We start from the raw sequence: 26,712 nt of genomic DNA, 5'->3' as shown, positions 1-26,712 counted from the left end.
CGCTCAGCCTCGGCTCAGCCCTGTGTACTTTACCTTCGTCACGGCGTCAGCAGTTGTTTGTGAAAGGCTACACGTGCTAATTAGGCTTGTTTGCAGAGGGTAAGGGGCTTAGAAGTGCACAAAGAGGAATGGAGAGAAAGCGCTGGGTGCAATGTGGAGAAATAGTATGCTAGTATTATAGATTAGGGAACAGATGATTAAGATATTCCACTATATAAGAAATAGACTCGGGCAGGCCCAAACCTAAATCTTATTCAGTGGTTGTATAATGCGTAAAACTAATTCTATCGATAGGCACCAAAACGAAAATTGGCAACCAAGAAGTCAAGCAGACAACCACTGCCAGATGGAGAGAAATATTGAGAATAACGCAAAAGTCTTACCTTTGCTCTCTCAGGGACGAAGGTTTTGGGGTATGCCCGATAGCGTATTTACAGTCGTCAGTAAACTTCTATAGTCACTGGTTTGCTTATTGTTGTTTATCTTGTGTAATGATCACTACATTTTTTTTTCACTTTTTTCGGGCACTACACCACCACCACCACCACCACCACGGAGACTGCTTGACCACGCCCGTGACCACCGCCCCGCCCCGCCCCGGTGTGGTGTCATGAGACAGCCGCTATAATAAGACATCCCATCCTGATCTGCGCATGCGCGGGCTTTGTTTACAAACAGAGGGTGGATGAGCTATGACACGGTACCGTGTCTTTTGTTGACTGCCTATCATGAAACGTCCCACCTAAGTTAATTCTTTATCTTTTTTAAAAGTGATAAATTAGATTACCTACACCATGTTAGTAAATGTGATAAATGAGTTAACCTACACCCCTTGTATATCGGTAAATGTGATAAATGAGTTAACCTACACCCCTTGTATATCAGTAAATGTGATAAATGAGACAACCTACACCCCTTGTATATCAGTAAATGTGATAAATGAGGTAACCTACACCCCTTGTATATCAGTAAATGTGATAAATGAGGTAACCTACACCCCTTGTATATCAGTAAATGTGATAAATGAGGTAAACACCTTGTATATCAGTAAATGTGATAAATGAGACAATCTACACCCCTTGTATATCAGTAAATGTGATAAATGAGGTAACCTACACCCCTTGTATATCAGTAAATGTGATAAATGAGACAACCTACACCCCTTGTATATCAGTAAATGTGATAAATGAGGTAACCTACACCCCTTGTATATCAGTAAATGTGATAAATGAGTTAACCTACACCCCTTGTATATCAGTAAATGTGATAAATGAGGTAACCTACACCCCTTGTATATCAGTAAATGTGATAAATGAGACAACCTACACCCCTTGTATATCAGTAAATGTGATAAATGAGGTAACCTACACCCTTGTATATCAGTAAATGTGATAAATGAAGTAACCTACACCCCTTGTATGTCAGTAAATGTGATAAATGAAGTAACCTACACCCTTGTATATCAGTAAATGTGATAAATGAGGTAACCTACACCCCTTGTATATCAGTAAATGTGATAAATGAGGTAACCTACACCCCTTGTATATCAGTAAATGTGATAAATGAGGTAACCTACACCCCTTGTATATCAGTAAATGTGATAAATGAGACAACCTACACCCCTTGTATATCAGTAAATGTGATAAATGAGACAACCTACACCCCTTGTATATCAGTAAATGTGATAAATGAGGTAACCTACACCCCTTGTATATCAGTAAATGTGATAAATGAGGTAACCTACACCCCTTGTATATCAGTAAATGTGATAAATGAGGTAACCTACACCCCTTGTATATCAGTAAATGTGATAAATGAGGTAACCTACACCCCTTGTATGTCAAAAAAGCTGCCATGGTGTCTTGCCGCCATCTTGCCTGGGACAAACAACGATATCAACACTGTGTTTGTAAACATTGGGTTCCGCGCATGCGCAGATCAAGATGGGATGTCTTATTATAGCCGGACGTCTCATGACACCACACCGGCCCGCCTCGAACACACCCAGGAAGTAACACGGCTGGATGTCGGTGGTGTCTGGGCTTCATGAAATTTCAGAGTTTGTTTTTTCTTATATATTATACATATTATGTTATGCAGTGGTTACCGTGACTAGCTACGAATCCGTGGACCAGTGTTCGAATACCAGCCAAGCAAGTCAGCGTGCAGCTCACCCAGCTGTTCATCTTCCCTTTCGTGCTATCGATGAATGGGTACCTGGGGAAACCAGGGGAAGGTAAACTGTGATAACCCGGATGTCACACTGGCCGTGTGTCCCGGGAACAATTGATTCTCGTGCACCCACCTCCATGCACCCGCCACAGGCTTAACGGTCCAGTGCGACGGAAATGAGCACCGCCGCCACGCGCAGCCACAGCGTACGCCCACAACTTTACTTTTTGAAGGTGCGTTCAGACTCGTGCTCTTTGTGGCTAGCAAGATTAAAAGAGGTGCAGGGTTAGTCCGTCTCCGCTTACCTATTTATGCATAGGCGCCCGCTTCCGTCTGCACTAAATTGAACAGGTCTGGAAGCAGCTTTAGAAAGTCAGAACAGCGAGTGTCACTTATCACTGATAAAAGAAAAATATATCGTTTGTTAGGCTCATTCATGTCTTTAGTTATTGTTATGTAATGCAATTCTGAGTCCTGTTAGATAATCATAATGCCTCAGGTTACAGCATAAGGCAGAGGACACTCGATAGGGCACAATGCTGTCTCGAGGAGGCTAAATCAGCTTCCTCGAGGTTGGGCGTTCTGTATCGTGTCCGCCAGTTCTTCTCCCCCGCGCAGTTGCTATCCATATACAGGGGCCTTGTCCGCCCTCGTATGGAGTATGCATCTCATGTGTGGGGGGGCTCCACTCACACAGCTCTTCTGGACAGAGTGGAGGCAAAGGCTCTTCGTCTCATCAGCTCTCCTCCTCATACTGATAGTCTTCTACCTCTTAAATTCCGCCGCAATGTTGCCTCTCTTTCTATCTTCTATCGATATTTCCACGCTGACTGCTCTTCTGAACTTGCTAACTGCATGCCTCCCCCCCTCCCGCGGCCCCGCTGCACACGACTTTCTACTCATGCTCATCCCTATACTGTCCAAACCCCTTATGCAAGAGTTAACCAGCATCTTCACTCTTTCATCCCTCACGCTGGTAAACTCTGGAACAATCTTCCTTCATCTGTATTTCCTCCTGCCTACGACTTGAACTCTTTCAAGAGGAGGGTATCAGGACACCTCTCCTCCCAATCGACCTGACTTTCTTCTTTCGCCACCTCTTTTGATTCTTTTAGGGGAGCAGGCGAGTTTTTTTTTTAGCTCGACCGTCACTTTTTTCAATTAATGTTAACAAGAGTTGTGCAACGTTGATTTGTCATCTGATTAATGTAAAAAAAAAAAAAATGGACAGACCACCTAGTCTAGACCATGGGGTCTGTGTGGTCTGAGTTTCTATGTAAATCTATGTAAATCAACTTTATTATAGCGTGCGGTGTGCTCGGCAGGCCACACGGCCCTCCAATTAGTACTCAAATCCGGACTAAGATTGACTCTGGTAAAATGAGCTCGTTTATATATGAACTTTCATAAACTGAGCTCGTTTATATGTGATCTTTCATAAAATGGTTTATTTTTTATACCTCAGTGAGGTTTTTCACAGCATATTGTTATCTTTCCTGATAAATATAAATTGCAAGGATTTGCGCATTATCAAACATACCCTTCATGAAGCCTAGCAATTTCTTGGGGAAGTGTCAATGCAGCATTTTCTAATCAGTTTGTTGCACATTTCCTTCCTAGCAATGTTTCACCTCCGCAGTGCAGTGGTTAGCGTCCCTAACTACGAATTGGTGGCCAGTTCGAATCCCGGCCTGGGTAGGTAGCATGCAGCCCACCCTGCTGTTCATTCTTCCTTTCAGGATGGTAGATAAATGGGTACTTGGAGGAGGTAATGTGTGGTAACCCGAATGTTACGCTGGCCGTGTCAGGTTAGGGTTCTCTCCCATAACATGCTCAAAGGGCCAACAGAACAGAAATGAGCACCGAAGCTACACGCAGCTGCTCTTGACTTTACATTTTACCTTAAGTGGCAAATAATGGGAGGCAGATAAAGCACTTCTGGGATGAGTTGTTATCTTGGAGAGTGTGGTGTGGAGGCAGAGGGGAAGAGGAACTTAGTGTGTCTGTGAAGGGGCAACAAAAGTGGGAAGGATTCATAACATTTTATTGTGCTCTTCCCTCGCTCACCTTGGAAATGTACAGTGACCACCTATGCTCCAGTGCTTGGCCATACCATGTTAATGATAATGATGATCATGATAATGATAATAATAATAATGATAATAGTACTAATAACAAGCATGCACATTTTGCGGTTTGAAAATTCCTGGATAGCTCAAGGCATTACCAAGTTTTCATCAGCTCCATCCTCACCCCCAAAATAACCTCTGCCTGCTCCACACCTTCCACTTTGGCCCACACTGACAGCCTCAACATACAAACTGTGGTATTTTAATTAACACTGCCATGCACCATCCACCTTGCTGATTGTTGCTGTCATGGAGTTTTATCAATTATTACTTCTTTTACAATGCCTCTTGACTAGTTTCAATCATTGCATATATTTAGTGGTAAACAAATTCATGTTTTCTGGTACTGGGAGTTACCTTCATCACTGTATCTATTCAGCCTCAAATTTATCACAGGTACAATCTGCACTGCTTGTACTTGCTGCAGCTTGGCATTGTTCTTCACTGTCCATTTCAGAAGTACACCTAAGTTGCTTTAATAATATGTAAAATTTTGGGAGTGAAGTCACCAATTTATACACTGTCACACACAGGATGAAGGAACTCTGTGATGAGCAAACAAGTGGTGGGTGCTGCAGCGTCTTAACACAGCAGGTGGAGTTGAGTCAGTGACATGAAAGTTCCTCGGCATACACTAAGACAAAGCCAGTTTGGTCAAGAGGAAATCATGCACTTACAGATTCATCTTAAGTCAGTGAGTGTGATGAAGTAAGCACATTGTCTAGTCTTCATCCGAGCTGTTGGCATTTTATGGCATTCAGTAGGCACTAAAGCTTGTGTTAAGCTCAAATGTTGAAAGGGAATACAAAATGAGACGGAATGGAAGTACGTACACATGAATGTGCCGTCCCATAACGCAACTCTCTGTGAGGATAAAATATAGGTATAAACTCAGTAGATTTAGGTATACACTGTATATGCAAGTAACTTCACCTATTATAAAATTACTCTTGAAATGGTTTATAAATTTGAAGTCCTAGACAAGATACATTTCACAGAATAAAACTTCTCTCTGAATACAGTAAAGTCAGCAACAGTATGTGTATTCATGTTTATAAAACCTCTTAATATGTACTTTGGACTAACACAAATATCATCAAAGTTTCCAAGAGCTACCAAGTTTATCAGGGCTTACGCCTATAGAAATCCTGAATAACAATTTCCAAGGCTATAGAATTAGTCTTCACTATAAAGAGAAAAAAAGGTCCTCTGTCTTACATTGTTACTGAATGATTTATATCAACATTTTATTTAATTGCTAATATTGACCTAATCTCCATTAGTCCAAAGTTCAGATTGCACTACCAAGATGGATAAACATTCTATCTACATTTGATGAAAGTTCTTATTTGACAAAAGATCTTTTAGATGTTCATTGTATTCTTTTCTTCAAGTTTTAACCAAAATAGATGCCTCATGAGGTAAATTTTATAATTGGCACAATGTTGTTGCATGGCAGAAAAAGTTACAAGAACACCCTTCAAGCCACTGTAAATAAGGGCTTCCTTCAGCACAGACCAAACATCACATATTCAGATGTGACTTGTGCACATAATCTCAGACACACGATACCACCAGCACTGGAGCAATGGGGCATTATGTACAGCATATATACATCCTTACAGTGTTTTGTGTGTGTTATGTATAGTCTGCTGCCACCCCAGTATTACACTGGCTGAGAAAACCACAGCCACCTTGATGGGAATCTCAAACAACCACAAAGCAATCATATATAACCTTGACTGGAATAGTAGTTTAACCTAACACGGACAGGGCAAGTTTTCCTCACAAAGTTACAAAACAAGTGAAAATGTTAACCCCCGCTGGCCCCCATGAGTGCTCCTTGCCACCTCTGCGCCGCACAGCAGGACACACGGGAGCCCTGCTGCACGGCCTCGGACCACCAGGGTGAGGCACGTCCCAAACAGAGAGCAGAGCAAAGTCCTAACATACACTTTCATATATAAACAAGATTATTGAGCAACGCATGTATATATATTTCTTTTATATAATGTATAATTCATCTATAGCATTTGTGGACAAGCAAGACTTGTAAATAGAAATTACTTTATTTCAAACAAATTCAACTTTCATTTAAAACTGGTATAGGCCTCCTTCACAATGTTTCTGAATGGCGTGTCAACTCCCTGGTCTGACCCCACTACCTTCTAAGCAGCTCCAACGTGACCAGATGACACACATTCACTCGCACACTCACTCCGTTCCAACACTCACACCAAGTGTCAAACTATTTCTGACAAAAGCTCGTATGATAAGAGGGTGTTTGACATTACTGTGTCCTCAATAGTTATAGCAAATATGTGCCTTTCACTACCAACAAACTAGCATCTCTTTCTCATTCTCCCTCTCACACACACTCTTTCACCCATTCTCACTCAGCACAAACTACTACATAAACAAAAAATCATATACAAAAGCTAGACTGGTATGAAAGAAGGACATTGCAGATCAAGCCATCTCACTGACAGGCTCTACTTACACCCTGGTACCAAAAGTTGTGTGCCTATATAGTGATCACAGGAAACCTTGGCTTGGAGACTAAAATATAAAACAGGGTTGACACCTTAGGAACCAAACAATTCTCCCCAAAATCTGGTCACCCATTCACCATAGTTTCCACACAAAATTCACTTTTCTATTCCTAAACATTAAAAAAATATTACACATTTATTTCACTTGAGTCTTTAAAAACTGTAGGAATTCCACATAGGAGTGTGAGCCCTCAGTCCTGTCATCCACCAAGTATTGGATGAAGAGCATCCTGGCTGGGTTGTCCTCTCTGTGGGGGAAATGGAGAGGTGATGCAAAGTGTTGTAATAAGCAGGAGAATCTAATGGTATAAGAATGAGTCATGGTAATTACAAGTATGTCTCCATATTACACTGCATTTTGTGAAAGACATCTAAATTTTAGAAGTAGATGTTGAGCAGCTGAACAGTGTGATGCAGAGAGAGTTCTATTGAGTTGCATATTCACTAATTAAGTAACGGGATGCATATGTCACAGGCCGCGTCGCTTCACTCATTCGCCACCTGCACCCCCAAGTGGTTCCCTTAAGCAAGCCTCCACACAGCTACTCTTCCAAAGGATCAGCAGACTTGCATCGATGAGTTAAATGGGTTAACCCCTTGGTCTCCTCCACTCACTGTTTTCTTCGACAGAGACAACCTTATAAGTAGGATTGATGTCTGGGAACCGTGCCACTTGCCAATACAGCCAGAGTTGGGGTTCATGGACTAAGCTGGTAACAGGCCTTGATTCTGTTTCATTAAGTAGTCACTGGTTCGACACAAAGTCATTCCAGTGATACCCCATGATCCTGCAGAGGCACTTGGGACCAAAGGCACTGACACACCTTTCCAAGTCACTATTCAATGTCCATGTCTCACAGCCATACAACGACACAGGGAGCACAAATGCCCTGAAGATTCAAATCTTTGTCTGCCTGCTATATATTGACAACCCCATGTACTTGTGTTGAGCGAGTCCATAATATCGTGGGCCAGGCCAATCCGTCTATTGACTTTTTGGCCAGACCCACCATTGTTATGAACTACACTGCCAAGGTATGTAAAGCTTTTGGTGACCTCGACATCCTCACCACATGCATGAACAGACTGAACTGTCATCCAGCAAAATTCCAAATGACTGGACCTTGACTTTGGCCCAGGAACCCTTCAGTCCCAGAGGCTTCGCCTCCTCATGTAGCACTTTGTGAGCCATCACCAGGACCTCCAGTGATTACACAAGTACAGCATCATCAGGAAAAATAAGGTCAGTGACCTTGATGTTGTTGATAGATGCTACAAAATGACTTTGATCAACAACTTTGCCTAATTTCCAGTCCATGCAAATGTTGAAAAGTGATGGAGTACAGATGCACCCTTGAAAAACTGAATTAACAGGGAAGAAGCTGAAAATACTTCCCCAACACTTAACAGCACCCTGTCCCAGAGTGAAGGCCAGTCATCAGGTCGATAATCCAAGCAGGTTTCCCATGAACCTGCAAAGCATCCCAGAGTGACACACAATGCACTGAGTCAAATGCCTTCTTAGGATCGGCAAAGGCTGAGAAAAAATTCAAGTAGATGTTCCACAAGGTGTGAAGTGCGAGGATCCAGTCAACTGTTGACCTACCAGATGTGAACCCAAATTGCTCAGGTCTCGGAAACTTTAGTAGATGAGATCGAATTCACATTAGTGGCAGAATAGTGAGCACTTTGCCCGGCAAACTGAGCAGTGTAATGCTGCAGTAATTGTTGCAGTCCTCTCTGTCCCCTTTCTCTTTCCAGACAGGGACAACCAACCCCCTTTTCTAGTCAAGAGGAATGGCACCAGACTGCCACACGGCAGACAACACTGCATGCAACCCATGGATCATGGCTTCACCCCCAACTTTCAGCAGCTCTGCACTGATGTTACAGATACCAGCTGCCCTTTTACCCTTCAACTTCCTTGCAGCCTTTCTCACTTTTGCTTGAGAGGGTGGAGGGTGGAAGCGCGAACCGACGCAAATTTATGACTTTTATATCTAATCTTACACACGGTGAGGGCAAAATTCAGTACAGGCTCCCCTTGGGCCGCTCGTGGGCCTGCATCTGCGCATAGCAGTCAAGGGGTACAGCGTGCAATGCATGTCTTCACATGATGTGGGCTAAGCCTGCAGCCTGTGCATCTCAACAAAGAAAATTCATTTAGTACCCTGGTTGATTTCAATGTGATTAGTTGTGCATGCCTTTTCCTGGTTGGATGCAGATATTGATGGCCCCTTCGTTCTTCTCCCTCATGTTTACTTCCTCATCTTTCCTCTCCCTTTTCCTCCAGCCTTTTTTTTCTCTCTTTCCTTCCCTCCAATGGTTGACCTTGTTTTCCCAACAGTTTCATTCCACCTTCCTATCCTTCTACCTTCTTCCACCTTTATGAGGGTGGTGGGCAGTTTTCACTTGCACTGTCTAAAATTGAAATGCAGAGGCAGGTGCTTTCAAACATAAGTGCAGATGCAGGCATTGCCTCTGCTGTATGAAACAGCCTTAGAGACTTTTTGAGGACAAAGTATATGTAGCACTTGTGTTAAAAGAACCAAAAACATGAGCACTGGGCCTCTCCCTCAGATGTTTTTATTTATGATCTAAATTCTCTGATTTGCCACCCTGCCTCTAGGGGAAGAGGGAGGAAATATGTGTATGATGACTAAAACATCAAACAATGATGGTGCGTGAACACTCAAACTAGATCTACTTTTGAGGTGCATTTGTCATTTTGTTCACACTAATTCAAAGGGGGACTTTCCAAACTGATTGTGGGGGCAGCACCGTGCCTGTCTGTTCCTCTAACCAGAGCACAGGGAAAATCAATACCTCTCCTATGCTATTTTTCAAGTGCTTGCTTAGTACAGTGTCTGCCAAAAGTATAAAGTGCCTGCTATATAAATCAATATGAAATTATGGATATTTGCAGACAACACACAAACATAGGGATTGGTTTAAACCAGCAACTAAAACCAAGCTTTCGCTGATATGTGATTCATACTAATCTATTAATTAAACATTTTCCATGGAATGGAGAATGGAGAGTGGGAGATATCCATGTGGTTGCTGTGGAAGAGGGGTGAGAGAGAATTCAGTGTGGTGTGCAGGATGTGAAAGGTGGTGTCATCAGAGATGTTCGGGTGTAAGAGATGTGCGTAGAGCTGGTGTAGACTTCCGTTGTCCGACTTGTGTTAGGGGAGGATGGATAGAGGTGGAAGTGAGGCAAGTGTGGATGGGTGAAGACCCTGTAGAGGTAGTGGACAGCTTCTGCTACCTTGGGGATGTCATACGGTGTGAAGGAGGAGCAGAAGCTGCAGTGAGAGGGAGGATAGCTTGTGCTTGGAAGAGCTGGAGGGAACTGGCAAGCTTATTAGTGAATCAGAATAGCCCACTTGGCAGCAGAGCACAGGTGTACAGAGCGTGTGAGAGATCGGTGCTCCTGTATGGGGCAGAGACTTGGGCTACAACGAAACAGCTGGAAGCACTATTGATACGATGTGATGTGAGAATGCTTAGATATTTGATGGCAATCAGATGGCAAGACGGAATTTAAAATTAAGTGGTGAGGAGTGGCCTGGAGGGCCTGAAGGAGTTGCTGAGTAAGACCAGATTAAGGTGGTTTGGACATGTGAGGAGAACAACACATCCTGAGACGTGCACTGAACTTTGAGGTAGAGGGCAGAAGACCACCAGGAAGGCCAAGGAAGACGTGGAGAAAGGTGGTGGAGGAAGATATGAGGAGGCTGAACATCACGGAAGAAATGGGTATCGACCGGCAACAGTGGAGGAGGCTCATATCCCGTCCAACCCCACCATAGGGAATAAATGGACATTAAATGATGATGATGATGGTGTCATTTGTTTTTGGTGCAAATATATCTATAATTCATGTTGGCATGTAAGATCCCAGACACCATCCACCAGCAAGAGCAGTGACTCGTTTACTTTATATAGAACACTGTCAGAAAGACAACTGTGTGGTTACTGAAAACTGCCTCCAGCAGGAGTCGGTATTTTGAGTGAGGAAATACTGCTGGTTTAGTACTACACAGCTGCCTCTCTGCCACTGTTCCAAATAACACTTTACTGCTCTCACCTGACAGACAGTGTCGGGGGTATTACAAGCCAACATCTCTTCTAAATATATTTTCCTAAAAAACAAAAAACAAGTGCTTAGTTAATACACTGGTATGGATCACAATCACTGGAAGTCTGATTTTACTCATCTTTGCATCAGCTTTATATAAAGACAGAAAGAAGCTGGAGTTGCCTGGTTTTGCCAAATTTTTCCTACCATGCTTTGTTTCATAAGAAAGCTAGGTAAGCAAAGCTTTCATCTCTGCTCTAGCTTGTTTTTTCATTATTTGACTGAAATGTAATGATATTCTGCACCAAAACTCTTTTTAAAGAAGCAGCTCTGGCCAGAGGAACACGATATTGTGCTGCCCTCAACTTGTACACAGTCTTGAAAGTCCCGGATTGTTGTAACCAGCATCAGGGAAAAAAAGGAAAAATGCAAACTGAGATGATATAAAAATTATACACTATTAAAAAGGACTTATTAAACTTGTGAAGTTGACAATACTTTATCTTGAAGCATTAACTTTATATTCCAGTGTATGTTTTTCCCCTGACAAGATACTAATTGTAATGGTGCATACAAATTGGCAGACCCGGCCCTGTTTCTTTCACGCACCAAGAGGGAGGCAGCCACTTACTTGAGGACAACGATGGGCGCTGCATAAGGCTTGCTCCTCTGTAGGTGAGCGACAAAGTTCCTCAGCAGCTGTGACTCGTTGGTGTCAAGCTGCGGCAGAGGGTCTTCATATAGAGGCTGTGGTATCACGGCATAGCTCGGCACACCCAGCGTGTTCTCCACCCACACTGAAGAGATGCCACACCGAATGTATATGAAGATGGTGTGGCCGGCGTCCATGAGGTACGCTCCACACCTCTCCAGGCGTTCTGCTGAAAGGTGTAGGCGGCCAGGCTGAGGAATTACCTGTGAATGGGACTCAGGATTAGGGTAATTCATGAATTTAAATACAATATTTAAATTACTACTGGAGACACAACTGACAGGTGACAGCTTGGGTATAAAAAATAAATAAATAAATAAATATTGTTGAAGTAATATCTCATCACTTTGATGTGAGTACTAACTGGACTACTGAGAAAATACCACACGTGTATGCTACTTGAAAGGTCAGTCATAAGCCTCTTCAATAATGAGGCAATTTAGTTCTCTTAGTAAAAATTATGAACAGTACATGTAATAATTTACAATTACTAATCATTATCCTGTAAGGAAATGATTGTCAGTCAGTCCTACTTGCTCCTTGACAACACAAACCTGAGTACATGGTGCAGGATTAACTTGACATGGGGTAAAAGGTAAATCAACATATAAAACAAGCATGAAAATAAACAGGCACCTTAGCTCAGTGTTGTCCAAACTGGGGTCTGCAGCATAGATCAAAGGGGTATGTGACAAGATGATGAACGAACACACACACACACACACACACACACCAGAAACTTCCCATGTTCTATGGAGGAAAAGAGAGAGGGAGGGACGGGTACCTAGGAAAGACGAGTAATGTACGTGTACCTAAATATAATATAATATAAATATAATTGAGTTTAATCAGCCATGGGGGGTACATAACAGTGGGAGAAAATAATAAAGGGTACAATAGGCAAAAAAGTTTAGACAGCATTGCCTTAGCTGATACTTCTAAGAGTCCTGGGGCTCTTCAGAACAAAGAACCACACCACTAACTCTGGTACCATTGAAAGATTTGCCGAGTCCAATCATGTCACGAAATCCCTTGGAGTATATGGGCCAATTAGAAAACCCTAGTCCACTTTGTGCCCATCAGGAAAAAATACCCAAGAAAACTTAGCTTGGATATAGAGATGCTTGATGATGTTCATGGTGTCTAATATTTATGCTTAGGTTCAATTTTCCTGAGAATTTATATTCCTGACATGAGCCTGATTAGAAAGATGTGTATTAATTGGAACACATCCTGCACTGCCTTACTTCTTACTGGTGCTGCTCACCTTGAAGAACACCCCGGCAGGCAATGATTCCTTGTCTGAACTGTTCACTTACATGCCCCAACCTATTTTTCCAGCCCTGTCCCACCTGGTCATCCAAGTTGAGGCCGCCCTTCTCAGAGAGGAGGTGCACCGGGTACAGGTCAGGGTACACCATGGTCATCAGCTGGCGCAGGGGCAGGGATTTGAACTGGCACATGGCAAACAGGCGGTCGTCCAGCTTGGTGCTAAGGCCCCCTCGGAAGGCAACCTTGGTGGTGGAGGGTAGAGGCTCCAGATTAGTTTCCTTGACAATTGCACAGCTTCTACCACATATATTAAATACATGTTCAGACAGTTGTATAGCTCATATAACACCATGTAACTGTACTGGTTTAAAATTTATCAGGTGACAGAAGTGGCAGAGGCATTTTTAGCACTGCTCCATACTACAATGAGCTTCACTGTTACTTTTAAATAAAAATTCATAACTTTTTACCGAAGACTAAGCATGGTGGAGTTGAGAGATCCTAACTTGAAAAATGGACAGCATGGGGAGGCGAGAAGGACTACCATGGCATGGTGCTACACCACTAAAACCATTGAAATCCAAATGCCTGTGGTGCCTGACAAAACTTCCCATGCCCCTAGGATACTTACGGACTTCATGACAGACAGCACCAGGAGTGGCAGCTGTTGCAGGGCTGGTGGAGCCTCCAGCGTGCCATGGCCAGGGTGGGACAGGCCCACCCTGTAGGCTGATAGAGCATCCACTGTGGCATTGACAAGGGCATCGCGAGCGTCAGAGAGGGAAGAGGTGAGGCAGCGGTCGACGCCCATCTTCACCAGCAGCCCCACCACAGCTTCCTGGTCTGCAGCAGTCACCACCTCATGCTGGTTGGGGCTCACTGGCAGGCACAGGGTGTGCACCCGGATTCTGCGTTCACCTGCAGAGACACAGTCCAATAATATTCATATCTAATCTCCTCGTTAAACAAGGGCTGCACTGTAAAAGAAGACCCACTCAAATTGTCTCTTCCCTGAGGGAAAACTCAAACCCTGGACACTTCAACTGGGTGTGTGAGATGGTCATGACAATCAGACCATCAGGCTTTGGAAATTAAGTACCGTAGATCCAAGACTGCAGGTATTCAGTTTGTAACTCAAGTAATTTTGCATAATACATCACTTTTTTTTATAATTAAAACAACTTCCATAACTGTGTTCCATTTAATAGGTCTTTACACAATTATGACAAAAAATATGTTGAACTATTGCTGTATATTCTTGGTAGACAACTCACACATTTTCTTGAGCAAACCATTTCTACCTCCATGAACCAATCCACCCCTCTAGGAACCTCCATGAACCAATCCACCCCTCTATTCCTAGAGGCTCTTCTCACACATACTACATCACTCTTCACAACGATAGGTTTACCAATTCACAACTATTATGCCAATTAGTATTCATATCACGGAAAAATAAAAGAGGCATATGAATTAAACACTAGGATGTTGGGTTGGAAGGGTGACTGGTGGAGTAATGTTTCTTGACTTCTGACCTGTTGTCTGGTGAGAGGATGACTTGACTCCTGGGTTGAACTAGGAGTGCCATGTCTGATATAAACTCCTATGAGTACAAACCTATACCTTGACAGTTTCATTTTCATACCTAGGCACAATATTTCAGTGGCATCTATCCTACTATGAGCACTAACTGGAAAGTAAACGTCAAACTGAGGGCATACAACTGTGCATGACTTCAGTGCTCATCTCTGTCCTATTGGCCCTAGAGCCTACAATGGATGAGAACCCATTACCTTGGGAAAAAAGAAGTGGAAGGGTGTATACAAATTTGTGAGCATACCCTTCTTCCCAGAGCATTACCTCCTCCACTCACCTTTGCTAGATGTATAGAGGAGGGCCGACTGGAAGCAAGCTGTGCGGATGTTATGCAGCGGCTCCTCAATGTTGACCTGCATGCCGAACCCAGCATCGGGGTTGATGTTCGGCAGCGAGAGCAAGTCCGTTGACCGCACAAAGAAGTTACCATGGAAGTTTGTGATCGCCAAACCTCTCGTTGCTCTGTCGAGGCGGAATAATGAGTGACGGTGAGTTGATGAGGAAATAGAAAAGAAAGGTTGATGATGATGATGACAGAAAGCTTGAGAAAGGTAAGGATTAAACAGGGCTAAAAACTGACATTAACAGGCAACATAGCAGGGCTTACTAACACTTAAAACCACTAGTGTTGTGAAGAGGAACAACCCCGGGATCCTCCTCACACCTCTCTATCCCTGCTTAGAGAGAATAGAAAATTTTGTCCACTGGCTTTAACAGCTTCAATTTTATATACTTCAAGCTACACTCTCATAGCTATTCTATTGAGCAGCACATGAACTAAAGTTTACTTGAATGCCCTATCATTTCATGAAGCCTTGGCAATGACCATTGTATCATGCAGCTAAAAAATGAGGGGGAAGATTTATTTCTATTTCAAAGACAAAGACTTAATTTCAGAGTAAAGTATGATGCCTTTTCACTTGGATTTGATTTTTCCATACACGAATGTACACACACTCACTCCACAATGTACCAAAACCTAGGTATTAGGTTGAGCAAGCTTAAGGCAGGTGGCTACAGGGTATTTTTTGACGAATATATTTATAATCGGACGAGTACGTGTTTTTCGCTCAGCATGGCTGGGATAGCCTAAATTGCCAAGTGGTGAGGTTTGTTTTCGTATAATTAAAACCCCTCCTCCCTGGAGGCCATTTTTAAATGTCCCACACTGTTGCGTCATAGCTGGACTCGCACGCAAACACACGCGGTATCATTCAGTGCTTGTATGTACATAAAAATCGCATTAGAATATTTTTTTTCTCCATAAATTTTGTCATCTGTCATCCCTCTCTCGTGCCAGATTGCCGGGAGGGTGTGAGTCACTTGAGGAGATGCCAGTCCCTACCAAGACATTGACAGGAAGGGTGCACAGTATTTTCCTCTGCACTCCAGCCAAAAAAACGTCCTTACAAATGATGTAGAAGCGCCAGGCGACCAGAAAGCAAGTCATCAACATAAAGAGGGCTTATGGAGCAAGATAGAGTGGCCAAGACTCAGAAAACCAGCAAGAGATCAGTGTAGAAGCTTATGAAGCGAGTCATGATGCTGCCCCACTCACTCTCGCTATGCGCCGCTCACCACCACCACCATCTGTTTCGCCACTCCCTACACCATCAAGTACCTCATCATACCCTTCTCCACCACCACCTACATCACCACCAACTGAAAAATCAGCTACATTGCCATATGAGGCATCACTTCAGCTTCAACAACAGGATCTTCACATAGGTGTGAACCCTGAGCCTGATACAAGCAAAACTTTCATCACTGTGTCACTTTCTCAGCTACAAACACTGTTCGAGAGACAGAAGTGCCCAGTACGGTCGTGCAGGAACACCTTGACCTTCTGACACCTTCACCTTTGAGTGATTAATACTTTTTTATAAAGGGGGACCAGGTGCCTCATCATTCTCCAGGAAGTCAACAAGGTATACACAATCATATGTGAAAATTTCATGCCAATCAGATAAATACTAATGGCAAGACAAGGATGAAATGGAAAAAAATCTTTAGGAGCCAATATCTCAAAAAGTGGTTTTTACACTTAAAAAAATTTCACAAAAATGGTAAAACATCTGACCAACTTTTGTTAGGTACCAGTTAAAACTACAACTAAAGGCCAATTTTTCGTATTTATAAAATTTAAAAAAAAATGTAAAGAAAACGGGACACAGAGTGGAGAAAATTATAAGTGAAAAAACAATTGCAATTCTTTTTTTGAAGACAAAACAAAAATCAAAAATTTTATATATGCAAAATGTAGATATGTAAACAAAATTTTATGATATTTTTTTCAAAGTGATTAACGGGAAAAAAAAAAAAAAACTTTGAGTCTCCCCTAAACTTCACCCAAACTTCATGAAATTCACAGAATATCATACATTTACACCAACAAACAACATACTAACATTTCAAAGCTATTGGACATACCATATGTGCAGGAGGACCCCTGTCATCACCTGCCTTAAGTCAGATCAGACCTACCCACCAACTTCTGTATAGAAACACTATAAAAGAATATAAAACAGCTGGCCAAGATGAGTGTTTCTGAAGCTTGCCAGTTACTAGCCATGGTCTCACCTGATCCTGAGGACTGCCTCAAAGCCAATCTTCCTGGTGATGTAGCGATTCAGGCAGGACACAAAGGGCCCATAACCGGCTGGGTTTCGTGCCACGTGGAAATTCGGGAAGTGGTGGATGCAGCCGCCAGAGAACTTGCTGATCCCTGATAAGGTGGCAAGGTCGACATACTGCGAGTTGAGGGTAAACAGATCCACCGCAATCTGGAGGACAATAACTTTTTGCTACTGACAGTTGTGGTGGTGAAGCTTACTATGGTTTATACAAAAATCAAAGTTATATAAACATCCAGAAAACATCATTAGCATGTGGCCATGACCTTACATGCACCCACACACATGCACACCCACCCATCCATGCTTGTATGTACACACACAATTTCATATGCATGCACACACACACACACCCACCTACCCACACTCACACAAACACAAATGCACACACACACACACCTGCTGGCCAGAGCAGTCAAGAGCCAGCTTTTTGTAGAAGTCAGTGGCGGGGCCCATGTTCTGGATGTCCTTGCCGGCCCGCTGGTTGGGGTCCTCACGGGGCTTGAGGGCGCCGGGACCCACTGTGGGCAGGGTGGTGGTCATGATGGTGATGCGGCCGCCAACAGGGCTCTGAGGGGAAAGGACAACACATCACTATTTGCTGCCAGAAGAACTTTGAATAATTCCTTATAATATCATTTTTTTAAAAGTTTTCATTTAACCCTTACAGTACGGGTGGTGATATATTTCTCTGTATGCTGTGCATGGGGAAAATTTAGACATTTAAAAGAGGTGGAAATGGTGTCTTTCTTCTTTGCAATAATTGTATATTTATCTAGTATATATGGTGGTGTAATAAAACTTCCCTCCTAATAATAATAAAAAAGTTATGACAGCCAAAAATATTGCGCATTTTCTTGTGGCCGTGACGCGTCGCGTGGAAGCACCCCACTCGCTCCCACTCTCTTTCCCATAGCAGTCGTCAGAGTCACTGTCACTTTGATTCGCCCACGTTCTACTTCCGCCCGGAGCAGAGGAACTGCTTGACACATCACGAGACATGACACGTATTCCAAACAAAAGTGGAAAATGATCTGTGGCCTTCGGTAGGCTGGAGACGAATGAGTGTGTGTAAGGATGCCAGATGCCTCCACCATTCTTCTGAGTCAAGAACTGGTGGTATATTTGAAAAGTAGGGAGCGTAGAGTGTGATGATTATATATATGATCACCGTATGGGTGGGGTGTGTGATAGCGCTCTTATATATACGATCGCCATAATGTAAGGATTAAATCAGATACTGATGAGCAAGCTCCAACAGTACCAGCAATTTTATTGTTTCAGCTGCCTTGTACAGGCCTACCGGCCTCTTGCAGACTCCTGTGTTCTTATGTTCTTATGTTCTTTAAAGTTGTGAGCTGTGTGCATTTTTTGTATAACTTTGGTCTGCCTCCTTTTAAAATGATGATAAATAATTAATAAAACAATGAAGAGGAGAGTCCATACCATGTAGAATTTTTGTTATATATTTCCTTAGAGTTCTATAACTTGCCTGATGAGACATAAGAAGTACTCTGTCTTAGTCCTTCTAATTCAAACAGGAAAAATATGCAGTGATGAAGAATTTCTAGGACTCATCACGCTTAGAAAAACAAGACCGCAGACCAAAGTGCTGTAGGCTGAACATGAAAATAAATATATGAAAATAAAAAATAAAGAACTTTGATTCCCGACACCCACCAGGAGTTTGTAGGCAGCTTGAAGAGCAGCGCCGAGAGCCGACTGTGTGTGGCAGGCCGAGGCATGGGCATCAGGCAGCATGGTAAGCAAGTCCTCCACCAGTGGCCGGCTCTGCTCCAGGTTCACCAGCAGGTCCTCTGGGTTGGGCACAAACATGTCCTCCACCTCTCCCACCTCCAACATCTGCACATTTTTCTGTTCTGTGGTGGGAGAAGTTGTGTGAGGCAGCTTTGTGGTGGAGACAAGGAAATGGAGATGGTACCATGCAGGCTGGGGTTGTGTGTATAGGGAGCAAGGAGGTGCAGGAGGTCTGTCAGGAGGTTGTGTGTGTGGGAGAATCAAGGAAGTGGAAGAGGTTGTGAGAGGAGGCCTAGTGATAGTGCGAGTAAATACAGATACTGTGAAGGGATTGTCTATGGGGGAGCAAGGAAGTGTTGGTAGTATTAAGGTGGTTGTGTGTGTTTGGAGAAGCTAGGGAGTGGAGGAGAATGTGACAGCAAGAAATGGAAGAACCTAAGAATGGGAGCAAGTGAAGGAAGTTCTGAGGAGGCTGTGTGAATGAGTCAGATTTCACAGAGGCTGTGTGAGGCAGCAAGGGAGAGAAAGGAGTTCTGTGAGGAGGCTGGGAATTACACTTACATAACACCTGATTTTCAGTAATGCATGTCTTATCAACCTCACCAGATAGAAATCACAACTGAAGCTTGTAAACAAACTCTTCTGGACAAACAATTATATTTACTTTAAGAAGGCTAGCACTTAGTGGACTTATTGTTTTTGACCTTAAGCTGCTTCCTCTATGTAAAAAAAAAAATTTGATGTATCAGGTAGATGAAGTGGTGTGGCAAGACGTACCTTCCCCCATGAGGTAGAATTGCACGCTGTTGGAGAAGGTGATGAAGCCAACCATTGTGCGCCGGTCACCTGGGATCTTGTCCAGCTGGTTCAGCAGGGTATCACACACCACCTGAAGACACACACAGCCATTGCTCATCACCTCAGCCAAGGGCTTCCATGAGGGTACAGGAAACCTTTTATCATACCTATACTGGATTGAACACCTTCCTTTGACATACTTCAATGGCCTGTCAACATACCCAATTTTATTTACCATTATTCATCCATTTTCTCTTGACCACCCCAGTCTTCACAACCATTACATTTAGGTAAACTACAGGAGGTCCAGACTTGAGAAACAACACATAAGTGAGAGGAAAAGCAGTGCACTAAATTAGGATATCAATCCACTGTTCAATCTAATAAATCAAAACCAAATGGCAGTGAGATGCAGCAAACAAATAATTAATCAGACAGAAGGCCAGCAATGAAGATATATCAAGTCATACAAATACAACTTGCTAGTATCCAGAGCATAAGCAGATTTTTCTGATGCCTCAAGGAAAATGGCCCCCACCAACCCAGTGTTCTTGGCAGTACAATCTCACCTTGAGGTAGCCTGTGTCCACAGCCTGGCGAGTCACGTCCAGCAGCCAGATGTAGGAGGCAGGCTGGGGTGGCCGCAGCATGTATTCCTGCGGGGCTATGAACTCTATGGTTGCCTCGCGCACCTCAGGCCGCCGAGATGGGTCGCCGTAAGTCCGACTCACCTGTGGGGAGGGAGGGGGAGTGTTACAGGGACTTTTCTCTTTATTTCCCTATAATGAATGTGAATAATTCCCATGAACCTGATCTTACTTTCCCTTGAAACATTTCATAACGTCCCCCCAAAACTACTTATTTTCCCCTCTCAGAAAGAAAACCTGATCTGTTATCCCTTCCCAAACATTTCAAAGTGAGAGTATACCATAACTCCACATTTTTAAAATAAACTTCTATCTCAAATAATCTCAAAAAAGCTTGCCAAAACATGTCAATATGCTTAAGATACATATCTGCACAGCTGGAGCAACCTCTAGGGACTCCCCTTGAGTAAAAGGTAACTTACAGGGTCGTACTGGAACTCTTCCGGCAGCTCATTGACCCTGAAGCAAAGGTTGCACTCCCAGCGGCGCTCCCCCTTGAACACCACGAAGGGGTTGATGTAGGTGCGGCACGATCGACACCGCACGATGGTGTTGCAGCTCACCACAGGAAGGTGCTGCAGCAAGGAAGAACATTAGTGTGTGTATCTAAACAGCTGAAGAATGTCTAGACGATACTGTCATGCTCATTATGTTCCTTTTCTTTCTTAGGTCACTTGACAATTTTTTGCTGAACAATTGACATTTGATTAGTATATATGACACATTTCCTTTGAGTGTTGCAGGGTAAATGATCACAATGGTAAGAAAACAAAGAGGAGGATTAAGTAGGTAAGAGAAGTGTGACTGGTAGAGGTGAGCCATCAGAGGACAGCCGGGGCAGCAGTACTTACCTCAAGGTCTCTGAAGGGATGGATGAGGAGGCCGAAGGGCAGCTTTGACTTCTGCAGGACACCCTTGTTCTCCGGAACCTTGGTGAGTGTGCAGCGGAAGATGTCTGGGGAGCAGTTGGGGAGGTATTCCTGGGCCAGCACGGGCTTGGGGGGCACAATGCCTCCTGGGGGCACCACATGTCTCTGCTGCAGCAGGTCTATTTGGTGCGTGCCCCAGGACTTGTTCCAGCCATCCTTGGTCACCGACAAACCCCCGAGTTGTTGGGACAGCTGGTTCATGCTGCCCTGGCTGAACTGCTGGCTGGGGTAACGGGGCATGGACCCGCCAGCTGGGGAAGGCTGGGGAAAGCCGCCCTGGGGGGAAGGCTGGCCATAGGGAGAGGTGGGGGGTGGCCTCATGGCAGTTGATGTGGGGGGCTGGCCATAAGATGAAGTGGGGGGCTGGCTGTATGATGAGGTGGGGGGCTGCCCATACGGTGAGGTGGGAGGTGGACCATGGGATGAGGTGGGAGGCTGGCCATAGGATGTGGGAGGGAGTGGTCTATGAGATGAGGCTGGTGGTGGACCCATTGCAGATGAGGTGGGGGGTGGCCCATAGGGAGAGGTGGGTGATGGGCCATAGGAAGATGTGGGGGGTGGACCAACAGCTGACAACGTTGGCGGCTGGCCATAGGATGACGTGGGGGGCGGCCTGTAGGATGATGTAGGCGGTGGACCGGCTGCTGATGAGGTGGGTGGTGGCCCATATGGAGAGGCGGGTGAAGGACCAACAGAAGAAGTAGGAGGGGGACCAATGGTGGAAGTGGGAGGCAGACCATAACCTGAAGTGGATGGGGGCGGGAGTGTGGCGGAAGTTGTTGGAGGAAGACCTGGCCTGGGGGACATACCACTTGCTGAGGTTGGGGGAGGCCCAAGTGTTGGCCTGCTAGCTGCCATGGGGGAAGGGGCTGTGGGGCCAAAGGGGCCTGATGGGGGCTGACTCATACCAGGGGGCACAGGTCTGGGGGGGACTCCCTGAGGCCCGGCCGGCAGACCTCTGGGGAATGCTGAGGTTGTGCCTATGGAGGAAACAGGAGGTGGAGGGCCAGCAGGTTGCTGGGGTCTGGGGGGAGCCATGGGGGTGATTCTGGGTGGACCTGCCTGTGAGCTGGGTGTCATGGGGGCAGCTGTGGAGGGGGTGGGGGGGTTATGGGGGGCAGCAGAGGAGGGAGGAGCCCCAGAGAAGGGCACAGAGTTGGCAGCTGAGGCAGCAGGAATGGACTGGATAGAGTTGGTGGTGGTGGTGTTGGTGGTGTTCCATGAGTTTGGCGTGGGTGAAGGGTGGCTCACACTGGCTGGCTTGGGTGTGCTGAGGGTAGCATCACCACCCACTGAGTTGCTGAGCGAGGGTGGTTGCTGTGGCTGCTGTGGTGGAGCGGCCGATGGCTGTGAGCTGGGGTGAGGCTGTGGAGTAGCCTGTTGCCCCATTTTACTGGGCACTGGGGACATCCTAGGGGACTCTCGTGGGGACCTCCTCACATCATGTCTCTGGCCTTCATTTACACCTGCAAACACCACACTCACGTCAGCAACTCTTACATGCACCACATATATACAGTGTATCTGACATCACCTGTGACCCCATTTCCAACAATAACCAGCATGTGTGTATTGTGTGTGTGTTGTGTTGTGTTGTTGTGTTGTGTGTGTGTGTGTGTGTGTGTGTGTGTGTGTGTGTGTGTGTGTGTGTGTGTATGTGTGTGTGTGTGTGTGTGTGTGTGTGTGTTTTGTGTGTGTGTGTGTGTGTGTGTGTGTGTGTGTGTGTGTGTGTGTGTGTGTTTTGTGTGTGTGTGTGTGTGTGTGTGTGTGTGTGTGAGAGAAAGAGAGAGTGAAGACAAAGATAAATGATTGCAAGTTATCAGTTAGAGATGGTACAGAGTAAACAAGGCCATGCAAACTGATAATATCTTTCACTGATCAGACCTAGACATTTACAGAGCCACAAGCTGGCATAAACACGATTAGTTATGACTCCAATTCCAGGGCTGAGGCGGGGATGTGGTGAGAGTTACACACACTAAAAGATATATATACACGAAGAAACTCAAAATTAAAACGTATTATACAACATGCAAGCATTGTTTCGATTATGAGACATATCCATCAGAATAAGCAACAGACAAAAAAGTGCTTTACAAATTATCTTACATAAGGAGTGAACTGAGGAGAAAAAAAGGATGAAAAATTTATGCGCACACACACAAGCAGGCAACACTTACTCAGCCCTTGGGGGGGACATGGGGAGGGCTGGCGGGAGGACTGGTTAGAGAGCGACTCTGTGGAGATTCAACATAAGTAACCATTCAAGAGGAGCAACAAGAGGAAGGTAACGCTTAAGTATGATGCACAATAAAGCAGAGGTGAGAAGAGGCACTATGCTACTTACAAAAGGGAAAGATAATAAGGCACAAGAAGGAAAGTACACATATGTTGAACACTAAAAATAACTCAGAAAGGGAGTATACAGTAATGGTACTTCTATAACAACTCAAGACAAATGATAAAAAAGCATATATACATGTAAAGCTTAGGGATTAAGAATTAAGACTAAACACCAATTATTCGGCCTACAAGAAGCATGAGACAAACCATCAAGCTTACACTAGCTCAGCGCTTCTTAAAGTTTTCTACCCTGATACCCCAAGCTCACGCAGCACTCTTCACAGTTATTTTCATCATTGTCAAGTAAAAACAAAAAGAGGATGACTCTGGACAAAGTTAATTTCTATATAAACTGTTTTAGTAGCCATAATTGCCAACAATACACGGCATTGTTTATTAACCTATAGACAGAATTGGATACCCTCACAAACCTGTTTCACTACCTCTTGGGATATCAAGGCAGTACTTTAACAACACCTGCACTAGCTACACACATGAGAGCAGCTGCTATGTACAGGATGAGGTCACACAGAAAGAGAAAAACCCACAGGAGTACAAGGGACCATCTCAGTAACATTACGACCAAAGTTACAGGATGTTGATAAAAAACAACTAAACACTCCAGCCCAGACTCAGGAAGGATGACTCACTTTGGTGACAAAGAGGAAAATTAAATGTCAAGTAGCACAAGGATCTGTTGATATATCCATTGCTTGAGTCATCAGTGTGAATCTTTATGAATCTCGACAATCAGACATCAAACCTTTCTCCCACAGTAAACTTGGTGTTCATGGTGAGAAGAGGTAACCAAATAACAGGGAGTAAGGAGTAGCAACAGGCCAGTTTTATGTGAGAATATCGTAAATATAACTTATATCTTTTGCAATGACATCTTCAGGGGGAGAAAATATTGGAAATCATACAGCAAATGAACCACGAGGAAAATCTGTTAATAATGAAGAATACAAATGTAACTGTATGGCAACTGGTGCCGAACAAAAGTGTCCAACCCTGGAGGTAAGAAAACACTAAGGAAGAAGGGAACAGTAATTGCTAAAACCGATAATTTTGTCCTGCCTAGCATGCCTAGCCAAGTACAAGAGTGATATCAGGGATATGACAGCAGAGGTGACGGCAGATGCAAAACCACTCTATTCCTGCACCACAGCAGAGACCAATGCCCTGAGGAGGAGGAGCCAGAGGAGAGGAGAGATGAGAGGTCAGGACTGCTCACCTGGCGTGTTGGGCGGCCGCTGGTACCCATTGAGGAGAGGGGTGTTTAGGGAGGTGGTGGTGGTGGTGGAAGCTGGCGGAGGCTTGAGGGGCGGGGGGCCGCTTGGGGGGCCTGGCTGTGGGGGAACACCTGGTCTAGGGGAGGACCATGTGGGGGCTGGCTGGCCATTCACCAGTGAGGCTCGAGGTGCCGGGGGTCCCTGAGGTGGCCTCATCATGGAACCCATTGGTGGTCCATTCATGGTGGGCAGGCCAGGTCTTGGGGCCCCGGCACCTGGGGGTGGAAATGGCCCCGGAGGCTTGCCTGCTTGGGGCCATGCTGGGGGTCTGGCCAGGGCCCCCTGGGAAAACTGGGGCTGGCCTGGCCCCCCTCCATTTATTGCTGCAGGTGGCTGCTGCATCCTGGGGAGAGAGGGACTGATGAAGTGTTGTTCTCATCCAGAGAGTGAAGCAACAGGAGACAGTAATAAGAGAAATAAAATGACAACCACAATGACAACAACCACTGGAACAGAAGTGAAGTGAACCATAACAGGAGCTGTAATAAAGGCAATCCCACCCTGTCATCTGATATAATCTGAAACAGATCAAAGCAAACTCCTCCCTAAGATCCTGAGAAGAGACAAAAGAATACAGCTTTACATCATTAGTATAAGCCTTCTTATTTTTGCACAAGTGCAAGTGGGTGATACCACGCATGTCTGGCAGCGAACACGGCATCCGGACAACCCAGACATTTCATTCTGCCACACTGGCCGTGTGCTGGGCCCGAACAGCTGACGGGCGGCTGATAATGACAAGTGATGGTGATGATTAGTGTCGGCGGCATGGCCTTTGCATCGGCACAACCTGAACGATATTTTTATTGGGGCCCATGTGTGTGTGTGTGTGTGTGTTTATTATGGATTTGGGCTTCTCAATTTGCATTTCTTATTTTCCACATGTTGCACAGGATCCCATTCTTTTCTTCCATCTCTTCTTTTGTTATTTTAGGGTTTTGATGTTTCTAAAGCCGGTGTCACACTGGGTGAATCTACCCAGCAACGGACAGAATGTCCGTTGCTGGGTAATTGTCCGTTGAGATTTTGTGGTCCGTTAAATCTGAAATCCGTTAAATCGGGGGCCGAGTGTATATTCATATTTTCGGGCAAAAAATATTCCTTTTTCTGTTCTTGAACTTTCTGGTTCCCTGAGGCCTTATGGCACACTATGGTAAACTAGATACTCATAACTTCATCGTATCTGTGTAAAAATTGACCATATTGACCCCCCCCGTCCTGGACGCACAAGTGCACCACCTTCACTCGTATAGTTATCTTTCAAGCGTTTTTGAGAGCGTTTTCGTGAGCTTTTTCTACAACATATGTGAGTTTATATACCTGTGGGCGGAGCTTAGCAGGCCAAACTGCAGCCAACTACTTGGTCTCTCTGGGGTTCAGGAATTCTCCCCACATCCTCAACGCACTAGGCAGGAGGGACCAGAGAACTAAAAAGAAGATGGAAACACCTTCCAAGAAGCAGGCAAAGAAGGAAGCAAGAATAGATGACAGCGCCAGTACAAGTCTGGAGGATTTTAGACATCAGAACACCACCTGGCTACAATGAGTGGGGTGGCACCCCATGACACCCACACCTGCGAGTGCATAATATTCTCATTTGAGGAGGGGACCAAGTGCCCAAAATGCTCTCAAATAGATGTACATGAAAAAAAAAAAAAAAAAAAAAAAAAAAAAAGACCTACCAATGACTTTTTGAGGACATAGAACTTGTCTTGTCTTGAGCTTGAAATTACTCAAAACAAAGTTAACATACAATAATATACCCCAGGAAAACTAATGAACCTATTCCAATTTT

At 44.5% G+C, this 26,712-nt stretch overlaps 1 protein-coding gene and 2 long non-coding RNA genes across 13 annotated transcripts in view; 1 reads left to right on the top strand and 2 right to left on the bottom strand.

Annotated features, from left to right (window-relative positions):
* Positions 1-825: 825 nt before the first annotated feature.
* On the top strand, positions 826-1,730 carry LOC127003601 (uncharacterized). Of its 2 annotated transcripts, none has more exons than XR_007757170.1 (3): positions 826-1,028; positions 1,276-1,359; positions 1,610-1,730. It is a non-coding gene; the product is annotated as an uncharacterized LOC127003601 (long non-coding RNA). The 2 variants fall into 2 exon arrangements; XR_007757169.1 differs by lacking the exon at positions 1,276-1,359 and adding an exon at positions 1,108-1,191.
* Positions 1,071-1,805, bottom strand: LOC127003600 (uncharacterized). Of its 6 annotated transcripts, none has more exons than XR_007757164.1 (4): positions 1,657-1,805; positions 1,454-1,572; positions 1,239-1,371; positions 1,071-1,112 (listed from the first exon to the last, which is right to left on the bottom strand). It is a non-coding gene; the product is annotated as an uncharacterized LOC127003600 (long non-coding RNA). The 6 variants fall into 6 exon arrangements; XR_007757168.1 differs by having other exon boundaries at positions 1,080-1,196; positions 1,239-1,364; positions 1,489-1,572; XR_007757166.1 differs by having other exon boundaries at positions 1,082-1,196; positions 1,454-1,614; positions 1,657-1,791.
* Positions 1,806-4,202: 2,397 nt separating this feature from the next.
* LOC127003249 (protein transport protein Sec24A-like) overlaps positions 4,203-26,712 on the bottom strand; it is a 31,187-nt gene continuing 8,677 nt past the window's right edge. For 2 of the 5 annotated variants that reach the window (XM_050869655.1, XM_050869657.1), the window contains 15 exons: positions 26,238-26,344; positions 24,860-25,260; positions 23,463-23,519; positions 21,205-22,748; positions 20,776-20,928; positions 20,276-20,437; positions 19,686-19,797; positions 18,831-19,030; positions 17,550-17,720; positions 17,098-17,300; positions 14,795-14,979; positions 13,553-13,839; positions 13,002-13,163; positions 11,569-11,852; positions 4,203-7,101 (listed from right to left, as the gene is read on the bottom strand). In XM_050869655.1, coding sequence (XP_050725612.1) covers positions 6,990-7,101; positions 11,569-11,852; positions 13,002-13,163; positions 13,553-13,839; positions 14,795-14,979; positions 17,098-17,300; positions 17,550-17,720; positions 18,831-19,030; positions 19,686-19,797; positions 20,276-20,437; positions 20,776-20,928; positions 21,205-22,748; positions 23,463-23,519; positions 24,860-25,259 — 4,032 coding nt within the window. In that variant the 5' untranslated portion in view covers position 25,260; positions 26,238-26,344 and the 3' untranslated portion in view covers positions 4,203-6,989. The remainder of the gene's footprint in view (positions 7,102-11,568; positions 11,853-13,001; positions 13,164-13,552; positions 13,840-14,794; positions 14,980-17,097; positions 17,301-17,549; positions 17,721-18,830; positions 19,031-19,685; positions 19,798-20,275; positions 20,438-20,775; positions 20,929-21,204; positions 22,749-23,462; positions 23,520-24,859; positions 25,261-26,237; positions 26,345-26,712) is intronic. The other 3 variants (XM_050869656.1, XM_050869658.1, XM_050869659.1) reach the window with 2 other exon arrangements.

This window comes from Eriocheir sinensis, chromosome 25, assembly GCF_024679095.1.
Source record: "Eriocheir sinensis breed Jianghai 21 chromosome 25, ASM2467909v1, whole genome shotgun sequence".
Lineage (NCBI taxonomy): Eukaryota > Metazoa > Arthropoda > Malacostraca > Decapoda > Varunidae > Eriocheir > Eriocheir sinensis.
This window is presented reverse-complemented; position numbering and strand designations above follow the sequence as displayed.